Raw genomic sequence first — 19,002 nt, 5'->3', positions numbered from 1 at the left:
CCCTGAGGAACTCCTGCAGTGTCTTAAAGGAGTAGACAGATGTGATAGAGAGGCAAAGGAGTTTTGATAGGGAATTCTAGTGCTTAGGGACCAGGCAGGTGAAAATATAACCACGGAACGATTAAAATTAGGGAGGTTCAAGGGGCCAGAACTGGATGAATGCAGAAATCTCGGACAATTTTGGGAGTCAGGGCAAATGAAATATTTTTGAAATCACCGTTGTAATGTAGGGAACACGGTATTCAGTGTGACAAGTACCTACAAATGACAATGCAACAATACTGGGTTAGTTTTGTTTCTTCAAGATGTCTTTTGTTGAGGGATCAATTTGGAGACTGGAGCGCACTCTACTTCAAAAAGCTGTCTGTGGGATAGTCTTTATTCACCTAAAAAAGCAGATAGGAACTCAAGTTAATGTTTCATCCAGAAGACTGGTGTAAAGAAGTGGGTGGTCCCTTCTGCCGTCAGACTACCTCCTGACCCTCAGGGCCATCATTGTGTCAGAATTAAGCTCATTAAGCTCTGTCAAACACTTCTACACCTCTTATAAAAGCAAAATGCTGCAGATGCTGAAAATCCAAAAAAGACACAGAGAATGCTGGAGAAATTCAGCAGGTCTGGCAGCATCTGTGGAAAGAGAACAACAGGATTTACTTTTTGAGGCTGGTATGACTTCTTCAGAGTCCTTCAGAAGTTTGGAGGAAAAGTCACAACAGACTCAAAATATTAGCTGTGCTTCTCTATCCACAGATTGTCCTCCAGACATTCCTCCATCTCTGAGATAATGGGAACTGCAGATGCTGGAGAATTCCAAGATAATAAAATGTGAGGCTGGATGAACACAGCAGGCCAAGCAGCATCTCAGGAGCACAAAAGCTGACGTTTCGGGCCTAGACCCTTCATCAGACCCTCCGATGAAGGGTCCAGGCCCGAAACGTCAGCTTTTGTGCTCCTGAGATGCTGCTTGGCCTGCTGTGTTCATCCAGCCTCACATTTTATTATCTTGCATTCCTCCATCTCTTCCCTTTTTTCTTGTCTATCATTGCAACTCAAGAGCTTGGTGATTTACAGCACTGAGCACTGATTTCTCTAAGGTATGCTTTTGCTGATTTCTTTTGGATGGAACAGTGCCTCCATTTGATAAGGTCTTACAGTAACTTAATGAGCAAAGCAAAGTGCAGAGTGACAGAGAGTCTGTAGCTTGCAACAGTTCCAAGCATTTATCAATGGTTTGCTAAATGCTTTGCACAAATGCAACTGTACCAAGCCGTGTGCTGTTAGATTCTGGACCCTTCTCTCACCGTTGCAATGCTGCTCCAGTCACAGCCTCCGCAATAGGCATTTATTATAAGGCGCCCCATTAAATTAATCCCTGGCCCTCTCTTAGGTTCATCTATTGCCATGACCACAGAGATAAGCGTGTCCCCTCAGCTCAGAGTTTAATCAGTACCATTCATCAACTTTATGTCAACACATGCAGTTGGAAAGTGAAACAGAAGGAGATCAATTTTCTTCCTGATTTCTGGTTTCAGCACTCAATCACATGGTCTCATTTTCTCTTGATGATAGTTTGGTTTTCTCAATTTTGGTGTCTGACCCATTCCCCTCTAGAGAGGAGTGGGCCTCTACCAAGACATAAGAACGTAAGAAATAGGAGCAGAAATAGGCCATCTGGCCCAATTGAGCCTGCTCCACCATTCAGTAAGATCATGGCTGATTCACTTACCTGCACACTCACCCTAACCCTTAATTCCTTCACTACTCAAAAATCAATCTTTGCCTAAAAAAATACTTTCAGTGAGGTAGCCTCACTGGGCAGGGAATTCCACAGATTCACAACCCTTTGGCTGAAGAAGTTCCTCCCCATCTCAGTCCTAAACCTGCCTCCCCCCTAATTTTGAGGTTATTCCCCCTGGTTCTAGTTTCGTCAACTGGTGGAAATAACCTTCCTGCTTCTATTTCATCTACTCACCACATAACTTGATATGTTTATACGTATGTGTAATGAGTCATATGTTTATATTTTATAAAACCATGGTGCCTGATTATTGGGTCATTTATCTCATTGCTGCTCATGGGGTCCTGTGTTCCTCAAATCAATCACTGTGTTTTCTACTTTCCTGCAGAGACTATGATTCGAAAGTACTTCATTTTCTGTAAAGCAGTGGGGAAGTGCTGGGAAGATTTTTTTTTCACCTGAATTGTAAAGGTTGCAATGAAACCTGAAAGAGGTCTCTTATGATGAAGAAGGAGCTGGAAGGTCAACTTGGAGAAATGGTTTCCACTTGTGGGAGGGACTGGAGTGAGACAGCAGGCAGCACAATCCATGGAAAGGCCCATGGAAAAGGTTGTTGTTGAAAAGCAGTGAGTTGTCTGACTTCTTTAAAAAAGCATTGGACTGATATACTGGTGAAGTATGGAGCTGGAGTTTGTGAGGTTCAGAACAAACTAATTTGGTCAAATATTAAATTGGATGCAACAGATTTACGTGTTGTGGAGGTCGGATTTAATCCTCTGACAAGTGGCTCAGTAGTTCGGCGTGAATGACCATCGCAATTTTGCCTTTCATAGTCAGGGAACACTTTTACCAAATAGTCACTTGCGAAATCAAATGGATGGGTGGAGTCTATGATAGGAGAGGCTGTATATGGGCTGTAGGAGAAGATCGAATGGTAGGTGACTATCAATGATAGATGAACATACACACAGATGAAAAAAGAACTGAAGTAGGCAATTCTGCCCATTGAGCCTACTTCACAATTCAACAGACCATGGCCAACGTGATTATTAGGGGCATTTAAACAGTCCTTGGATAAGCATATGGATGATGATGGGATAGTGTAAGGGGAGGGGCTTAGATTAGTTCACAGGTTGGCGCAACATCGAGGGCCGAAGGGCCTGTTCTGCATTGTTCTATGTTCTATATGATTGTAACCTCAAATCTACATTCCTGCCTTTTCATCCCATGAACCATTCATCCTATTTCTTCCCAGTAATCTACACACCTCTTCCTTCAAAATATTCAAGACTTTTCGAAAAGAGGAGTCTAAAGTCTCATGACTCTCTGAGAGAAAAGGTTTTGCTTTATCTCTGTTTAGGTAGATGATCTCTTATTTTACAAGAAGTCTTCCCTAGTTCTAGATTCTTCTGTAAGAGGAAACATCCTCTCCACACCTACCCTGTCAAGACCCTTCGGGATCTTATACCTTTCAAACAAGACATTTCACTCCCTTCTAAGAAGGTGCAGAATAGGTTGAGAACGTGGTTCGGAAAGCTTACAGGATTCTGTGCTTTGTGAACAGGGGTATAGACCATAGAGACAAATAAGTTATGACAAACTTGTTCAAAACCCAGGGTTCACCCCAACTGGACTATTACATCCAGTTCTGGATGGCGCACTTCAGAGAGGATGTGAGATATCTTAGGAGACATTATAGGATAGATTAACAAGAATGGATCCAGGGTTGAGAGACTTGAGCTCCATGGATAAAATGTAGTAGGAACTGTTCTCCTTGGAGAAAAGGAGATGGACATGAGATTTGATAGAGTTGGGCAGATCAGTTTTTTAATGCCCATTCATGACATGTAGACATCTCTGACTAGGCCAGCATTTATTGTCCTATTGCCGCTGATCGAGGGCCATTTGAGAGGTTAGTTCACAGTCAATCACATTGCTGTGAGTCTGTGGTATAGGCCAGACCAGAAAAGGATGGCAGGTTTTTCTCCTAAAGTATATTAGTAAATCAGATGGGGTTTCCTCACAGTGGGTTTCATGGACATCATTAGCCAAACATTTTAAATCCAGATTTTGACGACTGAATTCATATTTCATATCTTCCATGGTCGGATTTGAACTCAAGTCCCACAAAGCATTAGCCTAGGGAACTTGGCTTCACATTCAGGGACATTACCACTAACTCCACCACCTACCAGACTGTAAACAGCATGGAGAGAATAGATAGGGAGGAATAGTTCTCCCTGGCGGAAGGGTCAAGAACCAGAGTACAGGGTTTTAAGGAAACTGGGAAAATAGGCAACAGAGACAAGGGAAGAAAATGTCTTTGCACAGTAAGTGATGTGGGCCTGGAAAGCACTAACTAAGAACGTGGTTGAGACAGATTGAATTGGGGCATCTCCCAATTCCAGGGTGTGATGCCATTTTTAACGGTCTGTGGAGAAGTTGACTTTGCAAGGAAGAACTTGGGGAAATAAAGAGCTGCATCTTGAAAAATGTCTATATTACCGAGGAGGAGATGGACGTCTTAAAATGCATAGAGATGGATAATCCCACGGGACATGATCAGGTGTATTGCAGAACTCTGTGGGAAGCCTGGGAAATGATTGCTGGGCCCCTTGCTGAGATATTTGTATCATCAATAGGCACAGGTGTGGTGCCAGAAGACTGGAGGTTGGCTAATGTAGTGCCGCTATTTAAGAAAACGCCAGGGAACTTACAGACCAGTGAGCCTGATATTAATGGTGGGCATGTTGTTGGAGAGAATCCTGAGGGATAGGATTTACATGTATTTGGAAAGGCAAGAACTGATTAGGCAGAGTCAATATGGCTTTGTGCGTGGGAAATCATGTCTCACGAATTTGATTGAGTTTTTTGAAGAAGTAATGAAGAGGATTGATGAGGGAAAAACAGTGGATGTGTTCTATGTGGACTTTAGTAAGGCGTTTGACAAGGTCCTCATGGTAGACTAGTGAGCAAGGTTAGATTACATGGACTACAGGGAGAGCTAGCTATTTGGATAAAGAACTGGCTCAGAATTTGAAGACAGAGAGTGGTGGTGGAGGGTTGCTTTTCAGACTGGAGGCCTGTGACCAGTGGTGTGCCACAGGGATCGGTGCTGGGTCCACTCTTTTCATCATTTATATAAATGATGAAATAAGTTTATAAATAAGTTTGCAGATGACACCATAACTGGAGATGTACTGGACATTGAAAAGGGTTATCTCAGAGTACAACAGGATCTTGACCAGATGGGCCAATGGGCTGACGAGTAGCAGATGGACTTTAACATAAATAAATATGAGGTGCTGTATTTTGGAAAGGCAAACCAGGGCAGGGATTATACATTTAATAGTAAGGTCCCGGGGAGTGTTGCTGCACAAAGAAACCTTGGAGTGCAGATTCATAGTTCATTGAAAGTAGGCTTGCAGGTAGACAGGGCGGTGAAGAAGACATTTGGTGTGCTTGCCTTTATTGGTCAGTGCATTGAGTACAGGAGTTGGGAGGTCATGTTGCAGCTGTACAGGACATTTTTGGAATACTGCATGCAATTCTGGTCTCCCTCCTGTGGGAAGTACGCTGTGAAACTTGAAAGGGTTCAGAAAATATTTACAAGGATGTTGCCAGGATTGGAGGATTTGAGCTACAGGGAGATGCTGAATAGGCTGGGGCTATTTTCCTTTTAGTATAAGCGGCCGAGGAGTGACCTAATAGAGGTTTATAAAATCATGAGGGGCATGGATAGGATAAATAGACAAAGTCTTTCCCCCGGGATGGGGGACTCCAAAACTGGCCGGTATATGTTTAAGGTGAGAGGGGAAATATTTAAAAAGGACCTCAGGGGCAACTTTTTCATGCAGAGGGTGGTGTGTGTATGGAATGGGATGCCACAGGAGGTGACGGAGGGTGGTCCATTTACAACAGTTAAAGGACTTCTGGGTGGGTACATGAATAGGAAGGGTTTAGAGGGATATTGACCAAATACTGGCAAATGGGACTAGATGTAAATAGGATATTTGGTCGGCATGAATGAGTTGGTCCGGAGTGGTCTGTTTCTGTGCCGTACATCTCTATGACTCTATTTGACCCTTAGTTTCTGTTCTCGGCTGAGGGTCTGCAGAGAAAAATGAGTTGTAAGCAATGAGAAGACGGTTGCAGAGTCAAGTGATTTGATACATTTTCAGGGTAACTTGACATGTAGGCAATTTCGCTGCACAAAAAAGCAACGGAAAGTTCCTTACCTGAGAAGTTTCGAGTGGCCAGCATTGTAGTGAGGATTGCCCCCTGGAAATGAAGGCAAAATTGAGCTGTGAGAATAGTTTTGTCTGGGCAGCGCTGCAGTTTACAATCACATTTCTAATTCCAAGGGAAACGGAACAATCAGTGTTTCTGCATTAACGATTTCTAACACAAAGAATTAGGCTCACTGCTACAAATGCTGAGACCACGAGTAATCATGATTTCTTCAGTTTGAACAGGATCGTCCGACATCACTCGAATAAAAGAAAAGTGGACGAAATCTGAAACGAACACAGACTCGAAATGTTAAACTGGGTTTTCTCTCCACAGACGCTGTCAGATCTGCTGAATTTCTCCAGCGTTCCCTGTGTCTGTCTCTGGACGACACACCCCAGCTCCATCACTCAGTCACCCCATTCATTGTAGAAGCGCTAAGCTTTCAGAAACTAAATTCAATTCCATTTCCTTACTTGGTCGTTATTGGTTCCTGATACACTCGTTATCTCCTCTTTCCAATCTTGGTGGCATTTAGAAGAAAGTGCACATTTTCAGGAGGCAGGTATTGCTGGCAAGGCTATTGACCAGCCTGAGTTTTTCTCTTGAGAAGGTGGTGATAAGCTGCCTTCATGGACTGCGGCACTGTCTAATCTGTAGGGACACCTGCAGTACCATTCAGAAAGCATTTCCAGGATCTTGGCGCACTGAAACTGAAGGAACGGCAATGTATTTCCAAGTCAGGATGGTATGTGTCTTGGAGGATGGTGTCTGCTGCCCTTTTCCTTCCGATGTGGTCGAGGTTGCAGGTTTGGAAGGTGCTGTTGAAAGTGAGTTGCCACAGAGCATCCTATGAAGGGTACACACTCCTGCCACAACATGCCCAGGAGTGCAGAGTAAGAATGGTTAAAGTGGTGTTTGTGGTACCAATTAAGTAAGGATGCTTTGTTCTTGATGGTGTTGAGATGACATAGAACATAGAATCCCTGCAGTGTGGGAAGAGGCCCTTCGGCCCAATAAGTCCACACCTACCCTTGGAACATCCCCTTATAACCTACACATTCTTGAACACTACAGGCAATTTTCCATGGCCAATCCACCTAACCTGCACATCTTTGGACTGTGGGAGGAAACCCACGCAGACACAGGGAGAGTGTGCAAACTCCACACAGACAGTCACCTGAGACTGGAATCGAACCTGGGTCCGTGATGCTGTGAGGCTGCAGTGCTAACCACTGAGCCACTGTGAGATTCTTGAACATTGTTGGAGCCACACGAATCCAGGCAAGTGAGAATATGTTATCACATGCCTGGCCTGTACCATTTATCTCAATCCTTGAGAGCTTCAGCTGAAACAAAACCTGGTCATTTACATTGCAACATTAAGCTCAATGCTCACCTGGTAATGAGCTGCATAATGATAAATAAAAACAGCTAATGGGCAAATTGACTGTGCTGTATAAGGCAATTTAGAATTGTTTTTGACAAAACAGATGTAACTTCATTATTTATGAAAGGTGAGAGAGAAAGTGGGAAATCATAGACCCATTTGTATAACATTGCCTGGGGTCAAATGATTGGAATCTGTAATTAAGGACAGCGTGACTGAGCACTTAGAGACATTTGAGCTCATCAGAGAGCAGCAACAGGAATTCCTGGAGAGTAGGTTATGACTAATAAAACTAATTTAATTTTTTTGAGCAAGTTTGATTGGTTAGTCAGTAGAAGATGGGCAGAAGGGAAATGTGTGTGCACTCAAACATAGAATGATAGAGAGCAGAGCCTTTGAGCCTGTTCTATCATTCAATATGATCATTGTTGATCATCCAACTGAATACCCTGTTACCAGTTTTTCTCCCAGTACTCTCTGATCCCTGTAGACCTAAGAACTGTATCTAAATCCTTCTTAAAAACAATCAAAATTTTGGCCTCAGCTTCTTTCTGTGACACAGTTTTCCACAGGCGCATCACCGTTTGGGTGAAGGAATTTCTCTTCATCCCAGTCCTACACAGGACTCTCCAGTCTTGGGAAATATCCTTCTTGCATTTACTCTGTCTAATCCTGTTAGAATCTTATAGATTTCTGTGTGATCCCTCCTCATTCTTCTAAACACCAGTGAATACATTCCTAACCAATCCAGTCTCTCTTCCTGCATCAGTTCTCCCGTTCCAGGAATCAGTCTGGTGAAACTTCATTGCACTCCCTTCATAGACAGAACATTCTTCCTCAGCTAAGGAAACCAAAATGACTCATAATAGCTGAGATAACAAGGTGTAAAACTGGATGAACACGGCTGGCCAAGCAGCATCAGAGGAGCAGGAAGGCTGACTTTTCGGGTCTGGACCCTTCTTCAGAAATGTCGGTTGACATGGAATTCTTTTCCGAGGAAGGGTCCAGACCCACAACATCAGCCTTCCTGCTCCTCTGATGCTGCTTGGCCTGCTGTGTTCATCCAGTCTACACCTTGTATCTCTGATTCTCCAGCATCTGCAGTTCCCATTATCTCTGCTAATAATAGCTAATGTGGTTCCCTTGTTCAATATGGGTAACAAGGACAGGCCTGGTAATTACAGACCAGTTAGTCTGATATCAATGGAAAGGAAACTTGGAAAAGCTTCTGAGGGACAGGATTGATAAATACTTGGAAAGGCAGGGATTGATGAGGGATAGCACAGGTTTGTTGGAGGGAGATCCTGGCTGATTAATTTAATTGAGACTTTTGAAAATTTGATGAAATGTACTGATCATGGTAGTCCAGTTGATGTGTGTTGTATGGGTTTCAGCCAGGCCTTTGACAAGGTCCCACTTGGAAGGCTGGTCCAGAAGGTAAAATCCCATGGGATCCAAGGCAAGTTAGCAAACTGGGTCCAAAATTGCCATGCAAATGAGGGGCAATGGGCGATGGTGGAAGGTTGATTTTACGATTGGAAGCCTCTGACCAGCAATGTGTGCCACAGGGATCGATGCTGGGACCCTGCTGTTTGCTGTGTACAGTGATGCTTTGGATGTGAATGTAAAAGGTGTAATTAGTCAGTTTGCACATGACATGAAAATTGCTATTGCTGTCGATAGTGAGGAGGATGGCCACAGTCTGACATTGGTCCACTGATAAATTGAGCAGAACAACGGTAGATAGAATTTAGTCCTGATAAATGTGAAGTGATGCATTTCGGGATGCTTAATAAGAGAAGGATAAAAAACAATGGATAGTAGGTATCTAGGGAATACTGATAAACGAAGGGACATTGGTGCCCATAGAAGGTGTCAGCACAGGTAGACAGTGTGGTGAAAAAGGCTAAGGGGATGATTACCTTTATTAGCTAGGACACAGAATTTATGAGCCAGGAAATCTTGTCACAACTTTATAAAACTGTGGTTCAGCTGCAAATGGAATACTGTGTGCAGTTTTGGTCACCACACTACCAGCAGGACTTGATTGCACGGGAGAGGGTGCAGACGAGGTCCGCCAGGATGTGGCCTAGGATGGAAAGTTTTAGTTATGAGGAAAGCCTGTGAAGGCCAGGTTTTTTTTTCCCTGAAGCAGAGGAGGCTGAAGAGGAATCTGATTGAGGTGTACAAAATTATGAGATGTATAGACAGAGCAGATCATGAGAATCTTTTTCCCCATGACAGATACGTCTAAGACCAAGGGGCATAAGTATAAAGTGAGGAGATCGGAGGAGATAATTTTTCATCCAGAGGGTGAAAATATGGAATATGCTGCCTGAGAATGTGGTGACCCTACTGTTGCAACATTTAAGAAACATCTGGTTGAGTGAGTAAAAATGCTAGGGCTATGGACCAGGTGCAGGTAAATGGGATTGGTACAGTTTGGTGCTTGTCTGTTGACTCAGACATGGTGGGTTGAAGTGTCTGCTTCTATGCTGAATGACTCTACAACAAGACTCCAGAGATGATCTCAGGTAAAGACATTTCTCCTTATATCAGTCCTAAATAACTTAACCTGCATCCTTCGGCTGTGAGCTCTGGTTTTGGACTTCACAGTCTTTGGGAACATGGAATTGCATGGAAAAGACCACTTGTGACTCAAGCATTCACTCTATTAATGATCTGGGCTTCACAATAGACAGCCAGACATCTGAGATTTCTAATGATAAAAACAGTATGTGGTGGGATGGGGGGCGCACAGTGGCAGTTGGAGTTGGAACAAGGGGAGATAATCTTAGACTCTACATCTTTTTATCTCAGATTCTCCAGCATCAGCAGTTCCTACTATGTCATACCAAATATTCCCAGCTTTCCAAACTTTTCTGTATGTTGCAGGTGTCCACATCTATCAGAAACTGAAGAAGTGAAAGGGTAGGAGACAAAGCATCATTTTCACTTTCTGCACTTGGTGCAAATCTGTTGTGTGACAGTGGAACTGGAAGAGGCCATTCAACCCCTTGATCCGGTTTCAACATTCTATTTGATTGTGGCTGATTTATAACTGGGTTCCATTTACCTGCCTTGGCTCCCTATCCCTTACCCAAGTATTAATCATTTCACCCATTTTTAGATGTTTTGAACTGATCCCAGGTCCATACAGCCTTTTGCAGGGAGTTCCAGATTTCCACTACCTTTTCTAACACCACTCCTGAAATGCTGGAGCTCTAATTTTAAAGAATTATTCTGAACATTCCCAGCCTGTCTCTACTTGAGCAAATCCCTTTATACAAATGTAATTATGTCAACTAAGTCCCCTGTCAGCCTGCTAAACTCAAGAGAATACAAGATGTATCTTTAATTCATCATTTTCCCATTTATATGCCAGGGATTGTCTGGGTAATTCCATGTGGAAACACCCTCTAAGGTTACCATATCCATCCTGAGAAATTTCCAGCCCCACAAGATATGTCCCATTGTTTCGCGAACCTTAATAAAAGCAAAATACTGTGGATGCTGGACATTTGAATGAAACACAGAATGCTGGAGAAACTCAGCAGGTCTGGCAGTGTCTGTGGAAAGAGAAACAGAGTTAGTGTTTCGAGTGCAGTGTGACTGGAAAACCAATCTGGTTTACTTAGGGAAGAAAACCTGCCATCCTTACCTGCTGTGGCCTATTTGTGCCTTCAGTCCCACACCAATGTCACTGACTCTTCGCTGCCCTCTGAAACAGCTGAGCAAGTCACACAGTTCAAGGGTATTTACACATGGGTATTAAACACTGGCCTTGCTGGTGATGCTACATTCCATGAACGAGCAAAGAAAACAAAATCAGTGAATGCCCTGTCATCCAACTCTAAGTCTCCTACTCCCCAACTAATTCGCAAACAAAGTGCCACAATACCTTTGTTGTAATATGGAGACCAGAACTATGCATGATCTAAACAAGGTTGACTGAAGTTTAATCTGGCCTCCACAGTTCCTAGTTGTACTCCTCAAGAAATAAAGCCCAATATTATGGGAGCTCTGGCCTGTCAGGTACTCAGTTCAGTCAATCGAGGGGATCGATTAATAAGATACATGTACCTTGAGCTTCCTTCTTGCATTGAACTTCTTCAAACAGTCGACTGTCTCTTGCCTGTGCATACAAGAGGCTACTGTAGCACGATGCTGAAGGGAAAAGAAAATAAATTATTACTTTAATAATGCAATAATGCAATGTTTCCTGAAGCACAAGACTGAACTGCCCAATAAATGTGACAGGACAACGGTATCATTTCTGAAACAACACAGCTGCGGAAGTCTAGCTGTTAGCTGAACGGACTGCAAACTGGGTTTTCTTGCAAAAGGTTGTGGGTTCAAGTCAATTCCAGATAGTGAGACCTGATTTTTTTCTTGACTGAGAGGTTTATTAGAATAGTTCCAGGTGTGAGGCAACTTCAGTTTCTTAGACAGATTGGAGAAGCCGGGGGTGTTCTCCCCAGAGGAGGAGACTTAACCGACACGTTCAGAGTTGACAGGGAGAAATAAATGCCATTGGCATAAAGGTCAAGGATCAAAGGCTACAGAGGCAAAATAAATAATAGGAATCAATGGCAACATGAGGAAAAATATTGGTTTAAAATTGTTTAGGATGACGGAGGCACCATCAGTGTATGGTGGAGGGAGATTCACTCGTGGGTAGAATGAGGGAGGCACTGATTGTGTGTGATGGAGGGAGATTTGATTATAGCATTCTTAAAAGAGGTGAAGAGAAACATTTGAGTGGGAAAGAGCGGAGGACTGGGGTTCGCTGAGTTGCTCTTATAGACAGGATAGACAAAATGGCTTTATCTGCTGTAACTGTGTCATTACTTGAAGATGTCCTGAGGCTAGGACACAGTTTCCTCTCACAATCCAAAGATGTGCAGGTGAGGTGGATAGGCCATGCTAAATTGCCCGTAGTGTTCAGGGGTGTGCATGCTAGGTGGGCTAGGTGTGGAAAATGCAGGGTTGTGGGCACAGTGTAGGGAGATGAGTCTGGCTGGAATGGTCTTCAGGCAGTTGATGTGAACTCGGGATGAATGGCCTGCTTCCACACTGTAGGGATTCTTGAATTATGAAAGAGGCTGGCTACAAATGAGCTAATCAGATAACAACATTCATTTATGTCACATTTTCAACATGGTAAAACATCCTGAGTTGTGTTACAGAAGTGATTTTGAAAGAAAATATGAAATTGAGCCACATTGTTGGACATTAGTTTACATGATCAACATCTTGGTCTAAGAGGCAGGTTTTAAACAGTGTCTTCGAGGATGAGAGGAAGGATTAGAGGTTCCTGGCGTGATTTCCAGAGCTCACAGCCTAGACCCCTAAAGCCAACCGTGGAGCAAGGAGAACACGGTATGAGTGAAAGGTTAGAACTGCAGGAGTGCAAAGTTCTCAGAGTGTTTGTGGGGTTAAAGGGGGCAGAGAGAGAGACGAGAGATTTGAGAATTTAAAATTGAGGTATTGCTGGGCTGGAAAACAATGTAGTTTAATGGGCACAGCAGGTGCTGGGTGGATGGGACTTAGCGACAGCACTAAGGGATGCATTGTAATAGATGCAGCTTGATAAGGTTATATGAAGGGTCTAGGCCCGAAACGTCAGCTTTTGTGCTCCTGAGATGCTGCTTGGCCTGCTGTGCTCATCCAGCCTCACATTTTATTATCTTGGAATTCTCCAGCATCTGCAGTTCCCATTATCTCTTGTATGAAAATGGGCCTGTGTGATATTTGGTACTGGAGCTGGCTGTTGAATCAGATCAAGAACATGGTCTCAAAATGCCTGCCCCTACATCGAACAGACGGACTCAACAAAACCAAGGCATTTCTACATTAGTCATTAGTCTGGGAATGCATAAAATAAAATTAAATTGCGCGGTTATACAGTACTTAAACAGTGCTTAAAAGAGAGGCATGTTGTTGAAGCTTTTTGTCTTTCACTCGTCAGGACAAATTCAAGAATACAAAATTTCAAATGATCACAATAATTTGCACTACTCAAGAGATGGGTGTTGATTGGCTGGACCATCAACTCTGATGGGCTAAGGTGTTTCTATGGAGAAAGCAACAATGAGCCTCCTGAACTTGTCTGTTGCTAGGAAATGGCCAAGCAGAAATCACAAGTTATATAAATTATACACTTATAAAAAGACAAGGCAGTTATGGCAGACAACAATATTCAGTCAATCTTCCAGGATAGAAGTCCCAGACTCTACTCATCTCGTTTAGTCCCTTCCTGAATCCCATCTCTGTTGTGGTAAGCCTAACCATTAGGTCAGGAGCAGATGTAAGTCATTCACCCCATTAAGTCTATGCTGCCATTCAGTGAGATAATGTCTAAAATGATAATCCTCAACTCCACTTTCCTGCCTTTTCCCCAATAACCCCTGATGATCTCATTGATTAAAACTCTATCTCAACCTTGAATATAGCCAATGACCCAGCTGAACAGCTGTCAGTGGTAACGAATTCCTTAGATCCACAAACTTTTGCGAGAAGAAATTCCTCCTTTGTTTTAAATGGGTGATCTTTTAGTCTGAGAGATGTGCTCTCTAGTCCTGAGCTCTGCCAAGAAACAACCTCTTCACACCTTGTTAAATCCCCAAGGAATCTGATATATTCTAATGAGGTTGTCTCTCAGTCTTCTAAATCCCAATGAGCACAGGCCCAATCTACTCAGCCACTCCTTGTAAGACAATCACTCCACACTTGCTATCAGCATGGTCAACCTTCTCTGGACTGCCTCCAACGTCAGTGTATCTCTCCTTAGATAAGAGGCCCAAAATTGTTCTCTGTATTCCAGCTATGGTCTGGCCAGTCTGTTTAATCCTCCCATAGCCACATATACCCTGTTCTGTCACGGCCTTTACCCACCCATTCCATGTCCACACCATTGAACACCTGTAGACGTACCGAGATCCAAGGGTGTTTGAGGGCCTCTCCGGCAGTGATGCGTTTCGCGGGGTTGATTGTCAGCATCTTGTTGATGAGGTCTTTCGCTTCGGGTGTCACGGTGTCCCACTCTGGAGACGGGAACTACCGAGAGAAAGGGGACGCATTAGGAAACCAAGGGACGACTGTACAACTGATATGTTTTATTCCGAGAACCCAGTGATGGGCCATAACCAAGACTGGGGTTTAAGAAGGAGATGGGTCAATAAAATAATTAAAGCCATGGCCAGATTCAAATCTGGGTCCCCAGAACATTATCTAGGTCTCTGGATTAACAATCCAGTGGTAACACTGCTCGGCCATCACATCCTCATTGGTATCGTAGTCCCATTTACCCACCTTTGCTCCATCCCCCTTAAAATGGGACATGGTGGCACAATGGCAGTATCATTGGTGAATTGTCTACATGCCCGGTTAATCCTTTGGGAGGCATGGGTTTGAATGTCAGCACGGCAGCTCATGGAATTTAAATTCAGTGAATAAATCCGGATTTGAAAGCTTGTCATCGATGGCAATAGCTGTAGAAGAACCATTGACTGCTGTAATAACCCATCTGATTCACTGATGTGCTTTAGGGAAGGAAATCTGCTATTCTTATTCTGTCTGGTGTATATGTGACTTCTGCCCTAAAGCAATGGTGCTTGGCCCTTAACTGAGCTGGTCTGTAAACAATGCCCATGTCCCAGAAAGGAATTTTTAAAAAAATCTCCACCTAAAACAATGCAGCTATTTAAAATCTCCGATACAGAAAGTTTATAAACCATTGAAGAAGTTCCACCATTCACATTGATAAACAAAAAGCCCATCTCATTTTACAAACTCCACTCCAATAACTCAACTTGGTCAGTGATGGATGGTCCTCAGAGAGGGATCTGTCGACTGGACACAAATGCAACTTAAGGACATGAATATTTGTGTTGAAATGGGGGGGGGGGGGGGGTGGCACAATGGAATTTTACCAGCTGCACTTAGAGCTGAAGATAAATTGAGGCCAGATAAGTGTGCAATTGAACCTGCTGTCCGAATGGACGTATCACTCAATGTTCTAGTTCAGCTGGCTCACTCACGCTGATCTGGAGTAGCGCAGTTCCTCACTTCCCTGGAGACTACAACTGGACAGGGTGGGAGTGTTAGTGAGCTCTTGTACTCTTAGCAGAGCCCCCTTAGCAAGAAAGGTAGGTGTTGGGCTAAAGGCCTCATTGGTAGGCCATGTTTGGAATTAGGCTAATGACTTGTTCAAGTAAAACATATCTTTTATCAAAGAATGAAGACAGGACACGTGAACAAGTTCAGGCAATGACTGTCAAAGGCCTTAGTGCATCCGATGTTCTAAATAGCTAATGAATTAATTGACAATCTAAGTTCATGTGGATTGGATTGAGTAACCTGTTGTCCTGCATTAGTGGGGGATCACCCACATGTCTCTGATATAACAAGGAGATCCCAACACTTCCTCACTCCCTTCAGCCGATAGGCCAATAAACATGTCACAAGCTTTGATGCTGATACTTACGTCATAAGCCCCAGCTTTGATTTGTTGGTATAGTCTGTGTTGGTCTTCATCCCAGAAAGGTGGGTAACCAACCAGCAGGATGTACAAAATGACACCTGGTGAAGGTAAGACATGTGTAAAATGAATAGAGCTCAATATATTATCCTGCCATCATAGCACTAACCTGATTTAATCTTGTAACAGTCATATCTGAGTCTACAAATGAATGGGGTATTTGTTCAACCTCCTTCATTGAAACGATAAGCAGTGGGAAGTCCCACAGGCAGCATATGTATCTGGATACTCAAATCACATAATAGTTAGGCTCTTCTAAACGACAAGCTATATTTTTGAAGTGTTTTTTCAATAGGAAAACAACCTAATCATTCAAACTCTGAAATCAAGCCATAAAATAGGCTATTAAGATCAACCTCATGCCTGGACAGTGTAGGCTGTCCTGCTATTGTAGAAAATAAGAACACAAATAGGCCATTCACCCCTCCCTTGAGCCTGTCTTTCTATTCAGTTGGATCATGGCTGATCTGTATCTCCATTCCCTCTTACCCACTTTTGCTCCATATTCTTCACCAAGGGCACATCTTGGTGGAGTGGCAATATCACTGCGCTAACAATCCAGAGAGTTAAGATAATTTCCTGGGAACACAGGTTTACTCAAATCCCACACCAGCAGCTGGGGGAATTTAAATTCAATTAATTAATCTGGGATTATTCAGCTAGTCTCATTGGTAATAAGCATGGAAACATCACTGACTGTTATTAAAAACCTAGTGCTTATGGCCATTAGGAAATGGATGGTACAGTGGCTCGCTGGTTAGCGCTGCTATCTCACAACATCAAAGACCTGGGTCCAATTCCACCCTCAGGCAACTGTTTGTGTAGAGTTTGCATATTTTCCCTGTGTCTGTGTGGGTTTCCACCAGGTGCTCCAGTCTCTTTCCACAGTAAAAAGTTGTGTAGGTTAGGTGGGTTGGCCATGCTAAATTGCCCGTAGTGTTCAGTGGTACGTAAATTTGGTGGATTAGGCATGAGAAGTGCAGATTTACTGAGAAAGGGTGGGATGCACTTCGGAGGTGGGTGTTTTGACTTGTCGGGCTGAATGGCCTGCTTCCATACTTAGAGGGATTCTGTGATTTGCTATCCTTCCCCAGATTGGCCTAGTGACTCCACGCCAACAGCAATGTGGCTCACTCCCATCTGCCCTCTGGGCCACTAGGCACGGGCAATAAACACTGGGCTGGCCAGCAATACCCAATTCCTGAATTACAAAAAAATGATGGGGTTGGAGGAGATGACAAAGACAGGGAGGGGTGAGACTGAGGTGAGATTGCAAAATATGATGTAAGCTTTCCAACACAATGGGCTGAATGGGGTCCATCTACATCATAAATGAATTATTTTCCTGTGTTTTAAAAGGAAAAATGTATCGAGTATTATTATCACTTGGGCAGGAGGACAAAGCAGTTGGTAGCAAAACAGGAACTAATTTTGCATTGCATTAAATTTTCTGCCAATTTGTGATGCTCAGATGTGGATTTAAATTTCAAGCCAAGCCAGGCAAGATCAGTGCATTGAATCACCTCCCAGCAGTGAGAGAGTACCCTCTGGCTGACTGAGTGCTAGCTCTGCTGAGAGTCAGCTGAGGCATGACCGGCAGCTCGCATCACACTGAGTTAGAAAATTGTGGATTCCCACTCCAGGGAGTTGAACAAAACAATAGATTGATACACAGCTCTGTCAGAGGGTCAGTACAGAGTGAAAGCTGCACTGTCAAAGGGGCAGCCCAGACGGACTGCACAGAGCACAGCACAGTCAGAGGGTCAGTACTGAGGGAGGGCTGCACTGTCAGAGGGTCAGTACTGAGGGAGTGCTGCACTGTCAGAGGGTCAGTCCTGAGGGAGTGCCACACTGTCAGAGGGTCAGTATTGAGGGAGTGTCGCACTGTCAGAGGGTCAGTACTGAGGGAGCGCTGCACTGTCAGAGGGTCAGTCCTGAGGGAGTGCCACACTGTCAGAGGGTCAGTAGTGAGGGGGAGCTGCGCTGTCAGAGGGGCAGCCCAGACGGACTGCACAGAGCACAGCACAGTCAGAGGGTCAGTACTGAGGGAGTGCTGCACTGTCGGAGGGTCAGTACTGAGGGAGTGCTGCATTGTCAGAGGGTCAGTACTGAGGGAGTGCCGCACTGTCAGAGGGTCAGTACTGAGGGAGTGCCGCACTGTCAGAGGGTCAGTACTGAGGGAGTGCTGCACTGTCAGAGGGTCAGTACTGAGGGAGTGCCGCACTGTCAGAGGGTCAGTACTGAGGGAGTGCCACACTGTCAGAGGGTCAGTAGTGAGGGGGAGCTGCGCTGTCAGAGGGGCAGCCCAGACGGACTGCACAGAGCACAGCACAGTCAGAGGGTCAGTACTGAGGGAGTGCTGCACTGTCGGAGGGTCAGTACTGAGGGAGTGCTGCATTGTCAGAGGGTCAGTACTGAGGGAGTGCCGCACTGTCAGAGGGTCAGTACTGAGGGAGTGCCGCACTGTCAGAGGGTCAGTACTGAGGGAGTGCTGCACTGTCAGAGGGTCAGTACTGAGGGAGTGCTGCACTGTCGGAGGGTCAGTACTGAGGGAGTGCTGCACTTTCAGAGGGTCAGTACTGAGGGAGTGCCGCACTGTCAGAGGGTCAGTACTGAGGGAGTGCTGCACTGTCGGAGGGTCAGTACTGAGGGAGTGCTGCATTGTCAGAGGGTCAGTACTGAGGGAGTGCTGCATTGTCAGAGGGTCAGTACTGAGGGAGTGCCGCACTGTCAGAGGGTCAGTACTGAGGGAGTACCACACTGTCAGAGCATCAGTACTGCAGGAGAGCCGCACTGTCAGAGGGTCAGTACTGAGGGAGTACCACACTGTCAGAGGGTCAGTAGTGAGAGACCATCAGTACTGAGGGAGTGCTGCACTGTTGGACGGGCAGTAATGAGGGAGTGCCACACTGTTGGAGGGGCAGTAGTGAGGGAGTGCCGCATTGTCAGAGGGTCAGTATTGAGGAAGGGCAGCACTGTCAGAGAGTCAGTACTGAGGAAGGGTAGCACTGTCAGAGGGGCAGTAGTGAGGGAGTGCCGCACTGTTGGAGGGGCAGTACTTTGGGAGGGCAGCACTGTCGGAGGGTCAGTACTGCGGGAGAG

General features: G+C 44.6%; 1 protein-coding gene across 1 annotated transcript in view; it reads right to left on the bottom strand.

Moving 5' to 3' along the window:
- Nucleotides 1-19,002, bottom strand: part of LOC125458180 (calcium/calmodulin-dependent protein kinase type II subunit alpha) — a 230,534-nt gene that overhangs the window by 29,385 nt on the left and 182,147 nt on the right. Inside the window, exons 9-12 of the mRNA XM_048543163.2 lie at nt 15,847-15,941; nt 14,295-14,417; nt 11,442-11,525; nt 5,977-6,019 (exon numbers count right to left, since the gene is read on the bottom strand). Of these exons, the coding sequence (XP_048399120.1) occupies nt 5,977-6,019; nt 11,442-11,525; nt 14,295-14,417; nt 15,847-15,941 (345 nt within the window). The remainder of the gene's footprint in view (nt 1-5,976; nt 6,020-11,441; nt 11,526-14,294; nt 14,418-15,846; nt 15,942-19,002) is intronic.

The sequence above is a fragment of the Stegostoma tigrinum genome, chromosome 13 (genome assembly GCF_030684315.1).
Source record: "Stegostoma tigrinum isolate sSteTig4 chromosome 13, sSteTig4.hap1, whole genome shotgun sequence".
Taxonomy (NCBI): domain Eukaryota; kingdom Metazoa; phylum Chordata; class Chondrichthyes; order Orectolobiformes; family Stegostomatidae; genus Stegostoma; species Stegostoma tigrinum.
Note: the sequence above shows the minus strand (reverse complement) of the source record. Positions and strands in the feature narration are given on the sequence as shown.